The following is a 23664-nucleotide window of genomic DNA, read 5'->3' on the forward strand; positions in this document are numbered from 1 at the left end:
CGAAACTGGAACATGGAGAAATATCGATACATGAAATGGACTTTGTAATCTATGTCATATTGCTACAGTTATATTACCTGTTTGAACGCCCTTAACTATACAGTTATGGGAAAAAAATGTACAGATTAAATATTACCTGATGGCCACAACCTCCAAGAAATGCTACGAATTATTCAATGAAAATAGACATCTGTTTTGAGTGAGTGAGTGAGTGAGTGAGTGAGTGAGTGAGTTTGGTTTTACGCCGCTTTTAGCAATATTCCAGCAATATCACGGCGGGGGACATCCGAAATGGGCTTCACACAATGTACCCATGTCGGGAATCGAACCCGGGTCTTCAGCGTGACGGGCGAACGCTTTAACCACTAGGCTACCCGACCGCCCCTGACATCTGTTTTGAAGAATTCTGTTACAAGAATAAATTATCAAACTCTCCGCAATTGACTGCATACTGGTACAACCTCGTAGGGACGTAGAGTGCCCCATCAGTCAGTGCTTGTGTCAGAGGCGTCCTAGGGGATCATATAGCCAGGTCTGTTGTCTGGCTGTAATCGTACACTGACGGCGATTGACGTTGCTCATAATATCACTGGTGTGTGTGGTCCAGATTCGATTACTGACAGGCCACGGTCATACAGCTGGACTATTACCGAGCCCGGCGTTAAATAATAATAGCTTGTAGCAGTTGTGACTTATTAAACGTCAAAAAGCGAAGCTGTGTTAGCAAATGCGTCCAGATTCTTTTTCGCCACAGAATGGAGACACTTGGCAATCGAGGATGGGTTTGTATGTATGTCACAAGAATAAAAGGGAGGCGTGAGACATGTTCCCACCAGTAGTTTGTCCCGTAGTTATAATAATGTTGTAATACTCCCGTTACTCATATTGATAACAACAGCAATATCAGAGGTGTGTGATGGATATGATATTAATGAACGCTCAGGTAAACTACTCTCCAGTATTGGGGGCGGATATCATAGCGGTATTTCACGGTGTCTCATTACTATCTACAACGACAGGTCAGGATAGGTGTACACTCAGAACATCGCGGACGTCACCTGATCTACAATCGTATATGTCGCAAGGTGTTGGTATATGAGACCGCTGGCCATAACATCCACTGCATTTTCCCGAATACACCACTGTGCACTCCAGTGTGAGATACGCCATCTACATTAGGGGTTATCACCCTGGAGCCCCGACTCAGTATTCTGTTATTCGTCACCACCAGGATATAAAGTGTGACAGGTCTGTTTCTCTAGGACTGAACGATGCCGATATTCCAGACATGCGCAGTGCTCCTAGACGGCAAGAAGGAAGTGTACCGGAAGGGAGAGACGGTGGCGGGGTCTTTAGTGCTGGACGTCACAGAGAATGTCATAGTGAAGGGGGTAAGAGTTTACCTGTATGGGGAGACGCTCGTCAAGTGGGACGAGTACTCGTCAGAAGCCTTTGGAGGAACCAAGGACTTCATCGCAAAGGAAAAATATATTGGATTCGTTTTAACAGTATTTGGCAAGAAACGTAAGTTTAAGCTCATTTTTCAAATAATGTTTATCCACCAACAAGTGACGAGGAATCGATTTAAATAAGACATGTAAACAACACGACCTAATTGTTGCCGTTTGAGAAACTTCGTTAACAAGAACTAATACCCAATTATTTCTCATTTACCTCGCTGTCTACGAAAATGTAGACCCATTATTTCAAATGGACAGTTCCGGACTTATTTCGTATTTAGGATTTGTAATAAAACGGACGACACAGATAAATGAATAACTTACTGATTATAGCTGCATGTGTTAATGTAAGGATTCTCTTATTGGACACGCAGTGCTTTGAGTCTGTGACCTGACATTAGAATGAACACAATACCTGTACATTGATAACAGGTGATCTTTGAGTCGATGTAAGGCGCCTTCAGTAGAAACGTAATCTCTTATATGAAATGGGACAACACACATTGCGTAAGAAACTATTTGTAGATATTTAGTATAGACTTTAAACCAAGTCTCTATAAAAAGTTAAACAATAGATAGAGAAATATTATAGATAAAAGAGGTTGATTAATATACTGCTCTCTGTGTATGAGAGATTTCTTCCAAAACGATCTTATGAAACATTGATTGAAAGTGCTGTAATGGAGGCAGATAGGCGTGTTAATGTTGTAAAAGGACATTAGGTGTCTCAGATACGCACGGCTTATCATCAGGGGTATGTGATACATAGGGCGTGACACTTAGGAGAATCTGACACCTACACCTTGATAATTACAATTATGTGTGATCACATTGTACGCCATGTCAATGAGGATTATGTGATACTTACGCCATGACAACTACACGTTTGTGATACTTACGCGATGACAACTACACATATACGATACGTACGCTATGACAACTACACGTTTGTGATACTTACGCGATGACAACTACACATATACGATACGTACGATATGACAACTACACGTTTGTGATACTTACGCGATGACAACAACACGTATATGATACGTACGTTATGACAACTACACGTTTGTGATACTTACGCGATGACAACAACACGTATACGATACGTACGATATGACAACTACACGTTTGTGATACTTACGCGATGACAACAACACGTATACGATACGTACGATATGACAACTACACGTTTGTGATACTTAGGCGATGACAACAACACATATACGATACGTACGATATGACAATTACACGTTTGTGATACTAACGCGATGACAACAACACATATACGATACGTACGATACGACAACTACACGTTTTTGATACTTACGCGATGACAACAACACGTATATGATACGTACGTTATGACAACTACACGTTTGTGATACTTACGCGATGACAACAACACATATACGATACGTACGATATGACAACTACACGTTTGTGATACTTAGGCGATGACAACTACACATATACGATACGTACGATACGACAACTTCACGTTTGTGATACTTACGCGATGACAACAACACATATACGATACGTACGATATGACAACTACACGTTTGTGATACTAACGCAATGGCAACTACACATATACGATACGTACGCTATGACAATTACACGTTTGTGATACTTACGCGATGACAACTACACATATACGATACGTACGATACGACAACTACACGTTTGTGATACTTAGGCGATGACAACAACACGTATACGATACGTACGTTATGACAACTACACGTTTGTGATACTTACGCGATGACAACAACACGTATATGATACGTACGATATGACAACTACACGTTTGTGATACTTACGCGATGACAACACGTATAAGATACGTACGATATGACAACTACACGTTTGTGATACTTACGCGATGACAACACATATACGATACGTACGCTATAACAACTACACGTTTGTGATACTTACGCGATGACAACTACACATATACGATACGTACGATATGACAACTACACGTTTGTGATACTTACGCGATGACAACAACACGTATATGATACGTACGTTATGACAACTACACGTTTGTGATACTTACGCGATGACAACAACACGTATACGATACGTACGATATGACAACTACACGTTTGTGATACTTACGCGATGACAACAACACGTATACGATACGTACGATATGACAACTACACGTTTGTGATACTTAGGCGATGACAACAACACATATACGATACGTACGATATGACAATTACACGTTTGTGATACTAACGCGATGACAACAACACATATACGATACGTTCGATACGACAACTACACGTTTTTGATACTTACGCGATGACAACAACACGTATATGATACGTACGTTATGACAACTACACGTTTGTGATACTTACGCGATGACAACAACACATATACGATACGTACGATATGACAACTACACGTTTGTGATACTTAGGCGATGACAACTACACATATACGATACGTACGATACGACAACTTCACGTTTGTGATACTTACGCGATGACAACAACACATATACGATACGTACGATATGACAACTACACGTTTGTGATACTAACGCAATGGCAACTACACATATACGATACGTACGCTATGACAATTACACGTTTGTGATACTTACGCGATGACAACTACACATATACGATACGTACGATACGACAACTACACGTTTGTGATACTTAGGCGATGACAACAACACGTATACGATACGTACGTTATGACAACTACACGTTTGTGATACTTACGCGATGACAACAACACGTATATGATACGTACGATATGACAACTACACGTTTGTGATACTTACGCGATGACAACACGTATAAGATACGTACGATATGACAACTACACGTTTGTGATACTTACGCGATGACAACACATATACGATACGTACGCTATAACAACTACACGTTTGTGATACTTACGCGATGACAACAACACGTATATGATACGTACGTTATGACAACTACACGTTTGTGATACTTACGCGATGACAACAACACGTATACGATACGTACGCTATAACAACTACACGTTTGTGATACTTACGCGATGACAACAACACGTATACGATACGTACGATATGACAACTACACGTTTGTGATACTTACGCGATGACAACAACACGTGTACGATACGTACGATATGACAACTACACGTTTGTGATACTTAGGCGATGACAACAACACATATACGATACGTACGATATGACAATTACACGTTTGTGATACTTACGCGATGGCAACTACACATATACGATACGTACGCTATAACAACTACACGTTTGTGATACTTACGCGATGACAACGACACGTATACGATACGTACGATATGACAACTACACGTTTGTGATACTTACGCGATGACAACAACACGTATATGATACGTACGTTATGACAACTACACGTTTGTGAAACTTACGCGATGACAACAACACGTATACGATACGTACGCTATAACAACTACACGTTTGTGATACTTACGCGATGACAACAACACGTATACGATACGTACGATATGACAACTACACGTTTGTGATACTTACGCGATGACAACAACACGTATACGATACGTAAGATATGACAACTACACGTTTGTGATACTTAGGCGATGACAACAAGACATATACGATACGTACGATATGACAATTACACGTTTGTGATACTAACGCGATGGCAACTACACATATACGATACGTACGATATGACAACTACACGTTTGTGATACTTACGCGATGACAACAACACATATACGATACGTACGCTATAACAACTACACGTTTGTGATACTTACGCGATGACAACGACACGTATACGATACGTACGATATGACAACTATACGGCTGTGATACTTACGCGATGACAACTACACGTGCGTGATACTTACGAAAGAAAAGAAAAATACAAGTATTGAATACTTACATTGTACGCCATGACATTTATGAGTATCTGATACTTACACCATGACAGTTACAAGAATGGGATACTTACGCTATGACACTTAGGAGCATCTGATACTTACGCTATGACAGTCACAAGAACGTGATACTTACGCTATGACAATAAGGAGCATCTGATACTTACGCTGTTACAGTTAGGAACATCTTATGCTTACGCTGTGACAATAAGGAGCATCTGATGCTTCCGCCCTGACAGTGCAAGAATGTGATACTTACGCTACGGCAATTAGTAGCATCTGATACTTACACTACGACAGTTACAAGAATGTGATACTTACGCTATGACAATTAGGAGCATCTGATACTTACACTACGACAGTTACAAGAATGTGATACCTACGCTATGACAATTAGGAGCATCTGATACATACGCCCTGACAGTTACAAGAATGTGATACTAACGCTATGACAATAAGGAGCATTTGATGTCTATGCTATAACAATTAGGAGCATCTGATACTTACGCCATGACAGTTATAAGAATGTGATACTTACGCTACGACAATTAGGAGCATCCGATACTTACGCTATGACAACAAGGAGCATCTGATACCTACGCCATGACAGTTACAAGAATGGAATACTCACGCTATGACAATAAGGAGCATCTGAGATTTACGCAATGACAGTTTCAGAAATGTGATACTTTTGCTATGACAATTAGGAGCATCTGATACTTACTCTATGACAATAAGAACATATGATACTTACGCCATGACAGTTGCAAGAATGTGATGCTTACGATATGACAATGAGACGCATCTGATACTTTCGCTGTGACAATCAGGAGCATCTGATACTTACGCCATGGCAATTAGGAGCATCTGATACTTACGCCATGACAGTTACAAGTATGTGATACTAACGTTATGACATTTATGAGTATCTGATACTTTCGCCATGACAGTTATAAGAATGTGATATTTACGCTATGACAATTAGGAGCATCTGTTACTTACGCTGTGACAATAAGAAGCATCTGATACTTACGCCATGACAGTTACAAGAATGTGATACTTACGCTATGGCAATTAGTAGCATCTGATACTTACGCCACGACAGTTACAAGAATGTGATACTTACGCTATGTCAATTAGGAGCATCTGATACCTACGCCTTGACAGTTACAAGAATGTGATACTTACGCTATGACAATTAGGAGCGTCTGATACTTACGCCATGACAGTTACAAGAATGTGATACTTACGCCATGACAAAAAGAAAGCGTCTGATACTTACGCGCTGACAGTTACAAAAATGTGATACTTACGCTATGACAACTAGGAGCATCTGATACTTACGCCCTGACAGTTACAAAAATGTGATACTTACGCTATGGCAACTAGGAGCATCTGATACTTACGCCCTGACAGTTACAAAAATGTGATACTTACGCTATGACAACTAGGAGCGTCTGATACTTACGCCATGACAGTTACAAGAATGTGATACCTAGGCTATGACTATTAGGGGCGTCTGATACTTACGCCATGACAGTTACAAGAATGAGATACTTACGCTATGACAATAAGAAAGCGTCTGATACATACGCGCTGACAGTTACAAAAATGTGATACTTACGCTATGACAACTAGGAGCATCTGATACTTACGCCCTGACAGTTACAAAAATGTGATACTTACGCTATGACAACTAGGAGCGTCTGATACTTACGCCATGACAGTTACAAGAATGTGATACTTAGGCTATGACTATTAGGAGCATCTGATACTTACGACATGACTGTTACAAGAATGTAATACTTACGCTATGACAATTTGGAGCATCCGATACTAACGCCATGACAGTAACAAGAATGGGATACTTACGCTATGACAATTTGGAGCGTCTGATACTTACGCAATGACAGTTACAAGAATGTGATACTTACACTATGACTATTTGGAGCATCTGATACTTACGCCCTGACAGTTACAAAAATGTGATACTTACGCTATGACAACTAGGAGCGTCTGATACCTACGCCATGACAGTTACAAGAATGTGATACTTAGGCTATGACTATTAGGAGCATCTGATACTTACGACATGACTGTTACAAGAATGTAATACTTACGCTATGACAATTTGGAGCATCCGATACTTACGCCATGACAGTTACAAGAATATGATACTTACGCTATGACAATTTGGAGTGTCTGATACTTACGCAATGACAGTTACAAGAATGTGATACTTACGCTATGACTATTTGGAGTGTCTGATACTTACGCAGTGACAGTTAGAAGAATGTTATACTTACGCTACGACAGAATTCTGATACTAGGACATGTCATCACTTACGACATAACCATTAAGAATATCTGATACGCCATATTATTAGGGGTATCTGAAACTTACGTCATGTCCCTCGGAGTATCAGATACTTACGACATGATCATCTGGAGTCTCTGATGCTTATGACACACGAGTACATGTACGTTAACGTGTACATTGTAGGCGCTTTAACATAATGTCAACCTAACCAACTCAGCAAGAATCAGCCTCCATTCCATTACCCTACAGCATGCCGTAGAGCCAGTTAACACGAGTCCTCGATGAGCACAAAGTGCTCCGACGTCGTGGTGGATTGTTTCCTGCTGGACTGTAACCGACCATTGGTTTCCCAGACTTTATGTTTAGTCAAAGCTGGGAATAGCTGGAATATTGCTGACTGCGGCGTTAAACATGTTCGTGATTTATATCTGAGTATATGAACAATGTACTCTAATCTACTGTTATCTCTGTCTCCCAGAAAACACCGATGGGCCAAACCCCACCCTTACAGCGGGACGACACAATTACAGGTACAAGTTCAACCTCCCAAAGGAAGGCCTACCGTCGTCTTACGAGGGCGAATATGGCGCCATCAGATTCTGGCTTAAGGTTGAGGTGGACAGGCCGTTTCCCAGCTTCGACCAGTGCTGGTACCACGGCATCACCGTCCTGGACGACATCAACGTCAATGAATCACAGTATAAGGTATAGCAATGGTCAATACGGAATAAGAGTAACTGCTGAAGTTTTGGTACACTTTGTATCAATCGACATAAAGTGCTTAGAATACTGCAGTTCATAACACATACCATACCACTTAATGGCTCCTATTGACCCAAAGTAGTGGGTATTTTGTTTTGAGGTGAAGCTAAAGGAGGATAAACCCCATTGTCTGGAAATGAAAGTGAGTGATTTATTCGGCAAGAACTCCGAACTCCTAAATACAACATTGTGACATTCATGAAGCACGTGACCCTGGACAGCACGTGCAAGGGGTGGAATGTCAGATTTACCATTGTCACTCAGACTGTGTTGTGAGCAGACGCATATTGTTTTCTTGGAACCAAACGCTCAAAGACTTTATTGTACACATTAAATCATTCAGCTGGTAACAGCATTGGTCATGCGACGTTTACGTGTCATGGGCATGTCACAGGTGGGCACACGTCAGAATATTGTTGGCCTAACGCTGCATGCTTCTGAATCTGTCATCATCAGACTGTGGGGCCTAATACCAACAAACACATAACGTCGATGATCGACGCCGCTCCGGACGCCCAAAGGGCATCAACTTCAGCCCAGGACAGATTAGTCAGAACGATGGCATTAAGAAATCGGTTGCACTACCACTCAGACAATGACCACCCACCACTCTCAATGAACTCGGTGCTTGTCTCACTGATGAGTGGAACAACATGGTCGACTCATCAGAAGCATGCATCGAAGATATTAATGCCGTTGGCTGCAATGTGCAAATTTCGAATTTGACCAAGAACCTCTTTAACGACCTAGTGCGCCACCATCAAATCACACCAACCATTAGAACCCATTTGATCTGATCGCCTACTCCCCAGCATATATGATCATATCATTTCTATTTGCCAATACTATAGAGATCAGAAGATATGTCTTGCTTCCACTATCCCCCACTTTTCTAATTACATTGACGATGTTTGTCGTAAGAGACGACTAACGGGATCGGGTGGTCAGGCTCGCTGACTTGGTTGATGCAATTGCGTGGATCGATGCTCATGATAGCAATCACTAGATTGTCCGGTCAGGTCTCGATTATCTACATACCGCCGTCATATAGCTGGAATATTGCTGAGTGCGGCGTTAAACAACAAACAAAGTATATTTCTTTTGACTTTTGTCCAGTAAGTGAGTAGGGGAGTGGGGTTCCCTTCTGTTGAATAAGGACAATAGGCACCAAAGCGGGTACAGCTTCGATTCCCCACTTAAAACAACGTGAATGGCCAGTCTTGGTGTTCTCTGTTGTCGTATGGCTGCTATATTGGTAACATTGTGTAACACTTTGGGTCAATAATACTCAGTCTGGTGTGATTCCTGTGATCTCTTTTAACAGGATCCCACTTGGAATAGTTAACTTACAACCATGTGTATATTCATGACAGGCATGAATCCACCACACAACACAGAAACAATGGTCTTATTCTCTGGGATTAGGAAATGATGACCTTGATCACAAGTATGCCTCGAAGAATCCGTACATGTCTAGCCAACAGAGGTGATTTTACCCACTATTATTGACGTTGGCTGCAAATGCAAATTTCGAATTTGATCCCCGACACCTCTTTATCGACCTAGTGCGCCACCATTTCGTTCCAACAACCATTAGAGCCCATTACATTTGATCGCCCATTCCCAAGCTGATGTGATAATATCATGGGTTTTTTTTGTGACAGGCACCAATCCGACGCACGGCACAGAAACCAGTGTCTAAGGCTCTTGGATTAGGAAATGCTGGTTCTCTGACCTTGAACGTCGCAACTGACAGGGGAGCTTACTGTCCGGGCGAAAAGGTCGCTCTGAAAGGTACATTTTATTTCACGCTGTGTTCCGCGTATGGGTAATATGACCGGTCTGATTGATACACATGTACTCCAAACCTATTGAATACAATCAATCCTGTGTTTTAGTCGTGGTGAAGAACGAGTCAACGAAGGACATGGGGAAACTGAAGGCTGAGTTGGAGCAGAAAGTTGTCTTCACGGCCAACAACGAGACGAAGACACTTTACAGTGTGATCAGGATCCTGGAAGGATCACCTGTCAAGAGGGTTGGTCAACGCCTAAAGTATATCTGTGGTTACGGTATCCCACGCCAGATCATGGTTTATGTTCAGCTAAATTAGGATGTACAACCGGCTGGAAAAGTCTGCCACTGTGTGCTGTGGTATTTACAGCGCACTTCCAGATAAATATTTGGCTATAAAATTTCCTTTTCTTCTTGAACCTCCAAATACGTCAAAGTTAACGTATTTGAACTTGAAAACAAAATCTGCCTCTCTCGAACCGCTACCGCTTTTGTTTAATCCTGCTGATCAATAATTGGGTCGAATCAGGGACTTGAACCCATTACCAACGGAACCAGTTGAAGCATTAAATAGCGACATTAAGTGAATAAAACCTGATGAAGAAATCTTGACGAGAAAGAATTCATTTCAAAACTTGCCAATTTACTAATATTTGGCAAACCACAAGAATTACAATTTACTCCAAAAAAAATAATATTGCTGGGCTCCATCACGTCCAAATTTCCCTCATACAAACATAGCTGATAACATTAACAACAAACTGTTAGTGTTTCAATAAATCTTTATATTGCATGTCCTGTGAACCTTATTGTACTTTGTCCTTTGGAATTAGCCACACAGAAAGAGTTGACGTTGACTCCTTGTTCCAGTGCTTGTGGTAGGTTACTGATCCTTAAAGAAACCAAAGAGTTAACAAGGTCTTGTATTATCCAGGGAGCGGAGCAGGTGTGGAACAACCAACTGCTCAATGTAGACGCCATTCCACCGTCGACAAAGCCCAGGTCCTGCCACATCATCGTCATCAGCTACTGCATCAAGGTAGGTCACTTGGAGCACAACAACTGCCAGATTACCCAGTTAAAACATCGTTGGACAAAATTGTTCTGAAACATAGCAAATGTTCATACGACTGAGTGGTGGCAGGTTCTGTGGTTTAAAGATGACTAAGTATTGTCTATTACACAACATTGTGTATCCACAATGTAGATATTCGTGGAAAACGTCATCATAATTCATACTGTATCAGGTATATGCTAGTTGTCACAAGAACACTTTCATATCTTAAATCGTTTTTAATATTCTACTACAATTGTAAATTTGTCAATTTTAGTAGGCCAAACAAAAATTTACCAAAGTTTGCTCCTTGTTGACCAAAACGTACGGAATCACTGAAAACAGTCTTTAAACAATATGCTTAAGCAGTTCGTGTAGACCTAATACTTCACTGGAACGTATGACAGGCACTGAAACATGTAGCACCGAAACGTAAGCTAACCTGAGGTGGTCACCCCTAAAGAAAAGTATGCAAGCCTTGCAAAGGTTTCGTTCTACACAGCGCTTCACTATTATGACGTCATATCCCTCATTGTGACGCAAACGATATGACGTCAAAGTCGTATATAGAAAAGAGCCAGATACAAGCTCCCTCTTGTCCTCAAAACTTGAAACACATTCTCTTCGTAGATTTCTATGGTGTTTTCTGCACTATATGTTAGTGAGCTTGGTTTTACGCCGCTTTCACCAATAGTTCAGCAATATCACGGCGGGGTACAATCAGAGGGGGTTTATTGTGATTTATCATCCACAGGAGATATCGCTTGGGTGAGATTGAGCGATATCTACCTTGTAGATATCACTGTAATAATTTAAATTTTCATTGTGTTCATTGAAATTCCTGCATTCTGTTTTGCTGAATTGATCACGTGTTACTGCATTCATTTCCCAAGGAATGTACAAAATTAAGCCACGCCCATCGAGGCATACTACTTTTATTACTATAGAATGTCGGGGAATCCCAATATACCAGTCGAGGGAATTCCCATTCTGCTCCCATGCAAAGGACATTTAGCGAAATTCATGCATATTCATGAAGGCCGAGAAGGAATGAAATAGCAAACGTGCAGGCTCGCTCGCCTGTTTTCTCCCGCTCGCCTCGGTTCCACAACTTTCATGTCTTCGGGTTTCATTTGTGACTAGCATTTTTCCAACTGTGTCTTCCCGTTCTCAGGGAACTAATGTTTGAATCTGGTGGTAACTGACCATGTCATTTGATACAGCCGCCTTCTCCCGAATATATTTGTTCCGGTTAGTTACAGTCTGACTGTCGCAGTTCTTCTCGCCCCTTGCCTTGATTAACAGGTCCTATGAACTTTGTTTTTATCAAACTCTCCGTTGATTGGCTACTGACTTTGTAGGCGTATCAAGTTATGTGCATAAATTAAACAATCACCTGTGTCACGCCACAGTATGTTTTCCTACACACGCAATGTTTATCGATCTCGTAATGTGTGTATGCTTTGATCAATACAAGTTTTTGGTTAAACTATTGTAGATAAAACATGTTTTCGTTGTCGAATTTAATCATAAGCATTGACTGTGTATTTTTTCGGTTCATTGAGGTATGAATCGAAAACCCGATGTGCAAACTTTGTAAGAATCCGCTATGGCTTTGCAGACCATTGTGACGTCATTGGTTACCATGACGTTACAATCAAATGACATCACTAATGGATCTGCCACTTATGTTGTTAGCAGTACTTAAGACACTGCTTATTACTGTCAACAAGCTGAAAAAGTTCGAAGAATGATGTTGGATGATAAATAGAATCTCGTTGATAAAAGTTTAAAACTCTTCGGCAAATCTCGGATTTTAAAACGTTTATCGACTCGTTCCTCTGATTAATCAATCAGAATCGAATATTTCCCAAATTCATAGCAGAATAGATGTTAAAATATGGTAACTTGTTACCCTGTCTGGGGCACTGCATTAAAGGGATTTAAACAATGACATATCGGTATGCAGAGTATACTCTGTATACTGTGTCTGTGCATGGTATCTCAGTGGTCATCATAAAACCGGCACTAGTAAAGCAAGCACACGCACACGCACGCACGCACACACACACACACACACACACACACACACACACACGCACACGCACACACGCACACGCACACGCACACACACACACACACTGTTGAAAGAGGCATGAGCACCACTTTACTCGGTCCCCCTAGGTGGGGAAGTTAAGAAATGACTTTGTTTTATTCCACCAGGTCCTGGTTGAGGTGCCTTTCGGATTTGACCTTGAGACCATCATGCCCATCACTATCGGCACCATCCCGTACGGCCACGCCCCTGCTGCTGGGGCACCGAGAGGGGGAGCTACTGCTAGCGGCGGTGCAGGTAAGTCTGATCCCGGCTAATTCAATGTGTTTTCAGATAATTGGGTGTAAGGGAACATTTAATGCCTGGACAATGTAATCGACACTGTACATAAAAACGTTATCTGTAAGTTCGAGAGTTTTCAACGTGTATTCAAGCACATGTTTTTTAATGGAATCTTCATTTCTAAGAAGTACCTGGCCAGCAGAGTGCTGAGAAAGGTCAATTAATTATGTAATATTTGTTATTTATTCAATTGAGTACTTCGTGTGCCTCCGTGACAACTGTAACGCCTTGTCACTAGCATATGGAAGGTTAGTTTATTAAAGGTTAGTTTATAGAATGGTAGTCAAGCTAAATTTGTAATAAATATATAATAAAAGAAACAGAACTCTGCTGAAAACAGGAAGGATTGTACGATTCCGACTATATATATAAAGTATTATATTGTTTAACAAATAAAAAGAACATGATACTCGTCTTCAAATTCCTGCTTGGCACAATAAATACAATTAACAGAATCAATAGCTTTGGTTCTACGATATGTAACATTGAAATGTGTACTTGTGTAAAACGAGTTTGAATACTTTTTACCCAATATTTAACAACACGAGGCTGGCTATGACTATACTACAGCGACCAGTTTCACCAAACACTGCCTTATTTGAAGCATAGTTGTGGATTTGTAACTATACCTTAGGCTGATTATCGGTACATACGAAACTTAAAATAAAAGTGTCAAAACCCTTTCAATAAAGATAAAGACTCCATTCTACGATTCCGGTTCCGGATTTATCATAAATGCTCGTTTGAATCACAGTCAAATAGTGAGGATTCCAGGTGTTGCTAAAAGGTGTGCGTATCATGCCCTGCCGGTGTCGCGGCTCACAAACAGAACGGCAGGGGCAAGTCAATTATTCACCTGAACCAACACGGGAACAGAGGGTGCGAGTCTAAATAGAGTCTTGCATTGGGGATGTTTTTGGTCAGTGATACGAAACAATTGGAAATGTCATCTTTTGTTTAAATTTTTTTAAGCATTACTAAGGCATTGACGAGTGTTACTCAGACCGTGAGTCTGATCAAACAACTGTTTGAGCAAGAGTCGTGTGATGCTCTTTGGACTCTTCGAAGAAAGGGCATGCTCGATGTATCTCAAAGGTTGTAATGTAGACACCAAATGCTCGAACGGCTGGAATATTGCTCACCTGAAACGGACAAGTTGACTATGAGAAAGATGAAGGCATCCTTACCTTTTTCCACTCGGAATCTGGACGCATAGATCTATATATGTGTGAAACAATTGGAGTGGTTTCGCTGCTCTCTTTATTTCTAGGTCAGTTCTAAAAATCAGTTGGAGGGATTGGCTGTTTGACCATTATTAAACAATACCAGATCATCTTTGTGCCTGAATATTAAGTTAAACTTCCTGTCAAACTTCCTTTTTTTCGTATGTATAAAGAAAAAAGATCAGCAAAGATGAGAGCACAATTGGTGCCCATGGTGATAACTATTTCTTGCCAAAATGACCTATCCCCAAATTTCACACAGATGTTATCTGTGAGTGAAGTCGTACATTTCACATAATGCTTTCTCAGTAAACTTCAGGCATTTGCTTTCTCTTTTGGCAAATTGTCCTGAACCTTTGAGATGTAAATACATGTATATCTATGCTCGCCACGTGCAGATGCGGGGCACACTATCACACCATCAGCATCGATCTACAAATGTGAAACGATGACATGCATCATCCAAGACAGCGAGCCTGACAACTCGAATTGTCTCCTCTTACAAGCAAGAGTTGCTGAAGATCAATACTAAACCAGATCTTCACAGGCAGCTCAAGTAATTTAATCTAGAGTCAGTGCAGCTGTCATATAGCTTAACTATAGATATCTAGAGCGGGCGGAATTTCTGTTTTAAAAGTTCCAAAAGACGTGTCATTAAGTGATGTTCCAGACAAGATTCCACCCGGTTGCTCGTCATTGAAGATTCATTTCAGGGATCGATGCTTCCTCTGCGATAACCTACACCAAATGCAACCGTGGATTCGAAATGTTTGATGGGTCGGAAGGAAATTTTGTGAACTATATCTACACCCCCATGTGTGCCTATGTCGTCAATTACACCTTCCCCCCTCCTCGATCGGCCGCCACTGCTGCTGCACGACCACGCTCTCGAGAACAGACCAGGACAGTATCGCAAGACGTGAAGGTTCCTCCAGCAGACTTTGCCCAAGCCCCACTCCAACCCTCTGCTCCTCCGATGGCTATGCCCCCGACTTATGAAGATGTGTTGAGGAAAACTGCTATTACAGTGAGTAAGACTCGTGGAAAGATAGTATCAAAGAAAGTAACGTTCAACACTCCATTTCGCCATTCTCATTTTGAAATGATGCCCTGGCCATGCAATGATTAGTCATGGAAGCGAATATAGTTGGTCACACGTTTGGTATTGACGCGACCAACATTTTATCCAACATAAAAAGGAATTTGAAGCTGTACCCACATTTATCTGGTAATTAATTCCAGCCTTTACATTGTCACTGTTTTGATGTCGATCGTGATTTATCAAAGAAACCAGTGGCAAATACAATTTAATACATTTAAGTTTTCTGGTAACAGTACGCATTTATGTTGCGACAATGCGTGCTTTAAGAGGCACTCCTAAACAGCAGCTGGGTTGGTGTTTTGAATCAAAGTCAATTGGATTTATTGAGGTGAATCGAATATCCAGTAGTATATCTGCACTTTACTCATCTTCGAACGTTTATGGCAATTGTTCCTCACGTGGTATATGCCCTGTTTGTCTTCCAGGTAGAGAAGGTCGACAAGCCCTATGGTCTACTATTCATTCGGTTCCAGGACGCCTGTGTCACAGAGTTCAGAGACATCATTGTGAGAGAACAGCGGAGTCTTGCAGAGTGTGAGGGAAACATCATTGCATTTGCGCCACAGGTGATACAAAATCTTGCTTTCCTAAGCCGCGTTGTCAGTCGTCTGAAACTTAATTGTGATGTATAGGAGCATAAGAAGGGTCAGATTTGTTTTGGAGTTAAATCCAACTTTAATTTGTTATGAAAATATTAAAAGAAAATGTAATGATTAAACTCTTTAAGGATATATTTCTCGGAAAGCGGAAGGTCTAGAGAACTGGAACTTAATGAAGGACCATAATGTTTATAACTTGGAAATTTATTTTTTTGTTTTAAATTTAAATAAAAATATTCTGTAAATGAGTAATAGGTTTAATAATCTCAAAAATCAAATTACTCTGAGTGAATGAGTGAGTGAGTATGGTTTTACGCCGCTTTTAGCAATATTCCAGCAATATCACGGTGGGGGACACCAGATGGCTTCACACATTGTACCCATGTTGGGAATGGAACCCGGGTCTTCGGCGTGACGAGCGAACGCTTTAACCACTAGGCTACCCGACCGCCCCAAAATGCTCGGGAAGCTGACATTTGGTGTTCTAGAATAGGACCTTTGTACCTCATGTTTCTATAAAAACGAAGTTTATATACACAAGGCAAGGTCAACAGCCCATCATGATTACCCTTTCCTTAATCCATTGTACAATTCCAACTATATCATACAATAATTAGCATGTGTTTATGTTGGATGGTGAGCATATCCTGCCCCACTAACGGCAGCCCTCACCCGTCATCAAGTGTTTATTTCAACACGAGAACATCGGGTACAGGTCAAAATAAGGAACTGATTTTAGTCACCGAACGAACTTTTGGAAATGTCCTCCACAGTCCTTGAAAGTCATAATCATGATGAAACAGCTTTTGATCAAGAGTGACGGTCGACATAAAGCGAATGTTGACTGTTATTAAGTTGAAGTCATCCCTATCGTGTGGATATTATGTGTCACTCCGAATCTATATGCATAGATCAAAATATGAAACAGATGACATATTTTCACTCGTCTATTTATTTTTGGTTCAAATTGGTATCAGTGGAAGGGATAAGGATATCAGATAATCGATATTGCTGAAGCGAAAGTTGAACTTCTTGGCCAAATTCCAGTTCTGTTTCGATGCAGAAATGCAGAGTAAGGGGGTTCAAGAAAGAAAAATGCTTAGTGTTTAATAATGAAACATGGTCTTGTATGTTTTCAGATACATATTTGTCGCATTGCCTTATAGAAATTGATTGCCTACTTTTAAAAAACTTTTTTGTAAGGATTAATGATGGCAAAATACTAAAATATTGAATGCTTATAGGTCATACACGAACCTGACCAATGGCCAACACGAACGTCTATCGCCATGTTGAAGTTCCCGTCTATCGAGGTGGCAACTGATTGGTTCAACAAGACGCTAGGGGTCGCTGATCCAAAATGGCTGGAAACATGTGACGCCATTGTTGGAGTTATGAAGGAACAGTTCAGAAAAGGTATGGATTTAGGGTGTAAATTCCATGGATGAAATTTCTTTTAGCTCACCTGAAGTGTAAAGTGAATGGCTATTTAACGCAATACCTGATATATCGCGGGAAAATGAACAAATAGTTCAGAGAATACGTTAGCATAAACGATATTCGACAGATACAAATAAATGTTTATATCGTTAGTGGTTAGTCAACGTCACTGAATTGGATGCTGAGATGATTAATATGGTCAGAGACCCGTGAACATCCGGTGTAGAATAGGTTTTCAGCAACCCATGCTTGACGTAAAAGTCGACCATGCTTATTATAAAGGGCGACTAATAGGATCGGATGGTCAGGCTCGCTGACTTGGTTGATGCATGTCATCGTATCCCAATTGCGTGGATCGATGCTCATGATGTCAATCACTGGATTTTCTGGTCTAGACTTGATTATTTACCGACCGCCGTCATATAGCTGTAATATTGCTGAGTGCGGCGTTAAACAACAAACAAATGAACAAACATGATATGTCAGATTACAAATTGTATAAGACAAGACAAAATTGCTAAATAGGTTAGTTAAGCACATGATCATTATTCAAGTTTTGTATATTTATGAGATTAACGTCTCTCTGTGTGTCTGTTTCCTTTCCATAAATTATTGTTCAAGGTATGGTTACTTGCATTCCCCTCTTTTGATGTTTAACAGTGTGATGATAATAGAAACTTGCCATGTGACTATATTTCAAACCAAAACGCATTAAAACGACACACAAAATCCAAGGTCTGTCAAGTATTCTTTGACAGATAGAAGATCGATCAATCTGTAAAACCATCCATTCCGGTCATCGTAACTATATATAATAAAATAATTATTAAAAAACCATGATATATGAAAATGAAACATGTCAATGTGATAAACCGGTGATTTCCTTTTGCAGCGAACCGCATCTTTTCCATATCAACATCGCGATTAAAGGTTTTACCACAACTAAAGGCCAGGTTGACCAAGCTCCTGAAACTATACGATAAGACGTTACGTCCTCTCAGGTGTGTTCTGTCGGTCACCATGTTTTAACTCCCGTCATGTCGTAATGTCATGTCTATCACTGAAATTTACAAAATGTATCCCATTGTTCTCATAACGTTGTAGGGACGTCACGATTTCGTATTATTTTCCTGTTTGTTTTCAACCTCCGTTATATCACAATGGCCAGTCTTCTGAAATTTACGAAATATTCCATTGTTATTTTTAATTTATCTTATAATATTATGAACATTTGTATTGCTTTACGTAATTCAGAATATTTCTGTTTCTTAGATTCTGACAAGAAAATTGACCAATTGTCGAATGTAGTCGAATGTATTGAAAAATTGAGAAAAGAGAAAGTTTTGTGTCAAGACATCATTCAACCTAATGTAGAATGACTACACATATTCCTGCTGGTTTACCGACTTGAGAGTGGTGGAGTAGCCAAGCGGTATAGGGTGCAATGTTGGTTCACTAGGGTACAATGTATCAAGCCCATTCCGGGTGTTCCCGTCTTGGTATTGCTCGAAAAAAGCGGCGTAAAGACATACTTCGGGAACATATTTATACGCCACATATACCCCTACAATGAAGTAGATTACGGAAGGCAATCACTCTTGCTTTACAAAACAAATTGACGGTGACAACACTATGCTGTTACAGGATAAGGAAGACAGGCGTGTGTCTAGTAGTGACGAGCAAGTACATAACACTCCGAGGCAAATGGGTAGAAGACAATTACAGCATCACCGCCACACAGTGGAAGAGTATGGATCTGTTTTACGAGTGGAAAAGCGAAACCAAATGTGGTGAATACAATTATTGATTAGTCATCAGGGGGTTCTGACATATTTGGTGATACTGGTGTAATGTAGACACATGACTTGATCTCTTTTTGGGGGGATGTGAGTGTGAGAGTGTGTGTGTGTTGTGTGTGAGTGTGTGTGTTTGTGTACGTGTGGGTGTGTATGTGTCTGTGCACGTGTGTAAATGTTTGTGTGAGTGCGTTTGATGACGTGTGAGTATGTATGTGTTTGTGTACGTGTGTAAACGTTTGTGTGAGTGTGTGTTTGTGTACGGGTGGGTGTGTATGTGTCTGTCCACGTGTGTAAATGTTTGTGTGAGTGTGTGTTTGTGTACGTGAGTGTGAGTGTCTGTGAGTGTGTGGGTTTGTGTACGTGTGTGAGGGTGCGTGTGTGTGTGAGTGCGTTTGATGACGTGTAAGTATGTATGTGTTTGTGTACGTGTGTAAACGTTTGTGTGAGAGTGTGTGTGTGAGTGCGTTTGTGTACGTGTGAGTATGTATGTGTTTGTGTACGTGTGTTTGTGTACGTGTGTGTGTGTATGTGTGCGTGCGTGCGTGCGTGCGTGTGTCTGTGTGTGTCCATGAGTACTCACATCATTGGAGTAAAATCATTGGAATTTGTTCACAGGTCCCAATAAAGAATGCTATGACATGTACAAGGAACTGTATGACGAAAAAGAAGGCATTGTATTTCAATCTGAGGATTTGTCTCTCTTTCAAATGACATCCATACAAACTGAAAATCCGGCCATCGAAATTCAGTCAGAGTATTCCCAAGCTCAAAGCGAGGCTCCAGGGGTTGAGATCGAGGTTTCAGGGGAACGACAGACAGAAATCACGAGATCTGACAGTTCAGCCATCGAAGTGCAATCGCAGAATATCAATAGTGTCGCTACCCAAACCCCAAGCGAGGCATCAGCTGATGGGAATGAGGCTGAAGGGGAAGAGGAAGAGGAAGAGGAAGAAACTGCTGACATAAAAACCACAATAGCTAACTTACAATAAAGTCTTGGAAGATTCCCTACTGTTTACACAAGACATTTGTACGGAAAGGTTGTGGAGTCTATAGTTACGGCTTTAGTTGATGTGTTTTACGGGAAGAAGACTGTTGCTTAATGATGAATTTATTATGTATGTTGCTTTATGATGTATGTTGCTTTATGATGTATTTATGATGTATGTTGCTTCATGATGTATTTATGATGTATGTTGCTTTATGATGTATGTTGCTTTATGATGTATTTATGATGTATGTTGCTTTATGATGTATTTATGATGTATGTTGCTTTATGATGTATTTATGATGTATGTTGCTTTATGATGTATTTATGATGTATGTTGCTTTATGATGTATTTATGATGTATGTTGCTTTATGATGTATTTATGATGTATGTTGCTTTATGATGTATTTATGATGTATGTTGCTTTATGATGTATTTACAATGTTTGTTGCTTTAAGATGTATTTATGATGTATGTTGCTTTATGATGTATTTATGATGTATGTTGCTTTATGATGGTTGATTGGATACTGCACACGTTCACCTATAGGATGGTTATTGCAAACAAAGTTCATGTAATTATTACATTACTAAATGTATATAATGTTATGTGCAATACCATGTTACAAAGATATCTCTTGGTGATACTCGTTCACATACTAATAGAGCGAAATCAGCGAGCATGACATGATATTCATGTGGTCACTGTGAATCCAAGATAAGTCTGAACTGTAATTAGTGTGACGGTAAAAATAGATAAGTGTTATTGTGATCAGAGATTAGTGTTACTGACATACGAGATTAGTGCGACTGTGATCAGATCAGAGATTACATCAAAGAGCGCAGATGATATGTAACGTGTAACAACAGCATGTCCGATATTTGAGTAAAGAAAATCTCGAATGGTATTAATCACAGCTTGAATGGTTTTATATTCACATTTCATAATGGCTGCGGGAAACAATGAATATATGACATACGATCTTGATATATAATACCAAGTGCCAATGTGCTCCATGCAGAACAGGCGAAGATACGCGCTTAAACGTAAATTTCTGATTACATTGACTATGCTTGTTGTAAGAGGCGACTAACAGGATCGGGTGGTCAGGCTCGCTGATTTGGTGGATGCATGTCATCGATCCCAATTGCGTGGATCGATGCTCATGATATCAATCATTGGATCGTCTGCTCCAGACTCGATTTTTTACAGACCGCCGTCATTTAGATGGAATATTGCTGAGTGCGGCGTTAAAAAAAGAAAGAAAAAAAGGGTACATTGAAGTGTCTTAAAATCTCTCCTTATCTAATCTCGCAATGTCGGCCACCAATTGACATTTTCAAATCATTTAAGATTACAGTTCGGTGTACGTAGTACATATGGAAATCATACACATAATTTGTGGATGCATGTTCATATTGACTGACATTTGTAGATACTGAAAAGTGTCAAGTTTGACAATTATTGGATTATCTGGTGAGGAGCAATAGGTTAAAATTGTTGTTGTACATGAATTATTTTTTATTTTTTTGCCCGTAGCCTTCAGAACTGTGAAGCTGCAATTAGTGATTACTACAGACAGCCTTAGTCTTCATACAAACTCAAAAGTTGGTCGTAATTGGACCACTGGTTTTCTGAGGTACAGGTGGTTGCCAAACGGTTCGTAGAAACACAACCACAAACACGTTCTTGACACTACAGCGGATCAGTGAAACACATTCAAGAGGCCGCGGTAACAACGACAATGCTTGGTATTTTAACGTCAGGGTCTACGGACAAAGCAGTGCGGGTTAAAGGTACACGTGCGACCTCTATGATGACATTGAGGCTGTCATTGGGGCCATGGTTGAATGACAAACTTATATACTCGTTCGTAACCAAACATTGCTGCGTCATGTACTAATAGTCCAGCTTTGTGTTTGTTAGGTCGGACAACTTTCTTGTTGCTTTTATATTATGTCTGTACACCATACATCAGGAGTTGTGCAAATAAAAGCATGGTATCTTGAAATAGTACAACATTGGAGGTCCGCTTCAAACATGGGAAGAGCAGAAAACTCCTTGGAGTGAGTGAGTGAGTGAGTATGGTTTTACGCCGCTTTTAGCAATATTCCAGCAATATCACGGCAGGGGACACCACAAATGGGCTTCACACTAAAAAACTCCTTGGAACAGAGACAATGCTTTGGGCGGGTTTGCAGTCGGCAAAAGCTTCATGTACAACTTTTAGTTTCTCTTAATCCGTGTTACATTCAACAAGGATGATACAACTTGCAATTTCATTCTATGCAAGTGCTTTGTTGGCTTGTTATTGCTACGATTATCATTATTATTATACACGTAAGGAGTTCGACCGTCCGTCCGTCCGCTTCTCGAGGGGGACAAACTTTCTCAAAAACTATTTATGTTAGAGAAATGAAATTTGACACACTAATATTACTGGTCATTATCTAAAATGATTTCGAAAATTGGTGTCTTAAGTTTACTTGTTACAGAGTAATGGCCCTGGTTCCGTGTTTTACACTTTGTGCATACTGCGTGAAATGGAGACAAGTATTCTAAGAAACTACAGAAATAATTTGGTTGAAAGTTTGCAAGCTTATATCAGAGATACTTGTCAAGACAGAGTTCGAAAATAGGTGCCGTAAATGATTTTTTTCAAGATTTACGACCCTTTGATCCATGAAAATTTACTCATTTTATCTTTTCTTTAGGTTTTATATGACTCTTTTTTATAGTTTATATTCACTATCTATGAACAATAAACATTCTAATGTGCCCGTGGCGGGGGCTAGAGGTA

General features: G+C 40.2%; 1 protein-coding gene across 1 annotated transcript; it reads left to right on the plus strand.

Annotated features, from left to right (window-relative positions):
* The first annotated feature begins 1038 nt into the window (after window positions 1-1038).
* Window positions 1039-22857, plus strand: LOC124142522. The gene is made up of 12 exons (XM_046511039.2): window positions 1039-1524; window positions 8183-8409; window positions 10131-10260; window positions 10365-10504; window positions 11195-11299; window positions 13538-13667; window positions 15649-15962; window positions 16463-16603; window positions 17881-18052; window positions 18969-19077; window positions 19721-19866; window positions 20491-22857. Exons 1-12 carry the CDS (start codon window positions 1272-1274, stop codon window positions 20865-20867), a joined length of 2244 nt encoding a protein of 747 aa, XP_046366995.2. The 5' UTR covers window positions 1039-1271; the 3' UTR covers window positions 20868-22857.
* The last annotated feature ends 807 nt before the right edge of the window (window positions 22858-23664 follow it).

The sequence above is a fragment of the Haliotis rufescens genome, unplaced genomic scaffold (assembly GCF_023055435.1).
Source record: "Haliotis rufescens isolate VD_foot unplaced genomic scaffold, xgHalRufe1.0.p SCAF_17, whole genome shotgun sequence".
NCBI classification, from domain to species: Eukaryota; Metazoa; Mollusca; class Gastropoda; order Lepetellida; family Haliotidae; genus Haliotis; species Haliotis rufescens.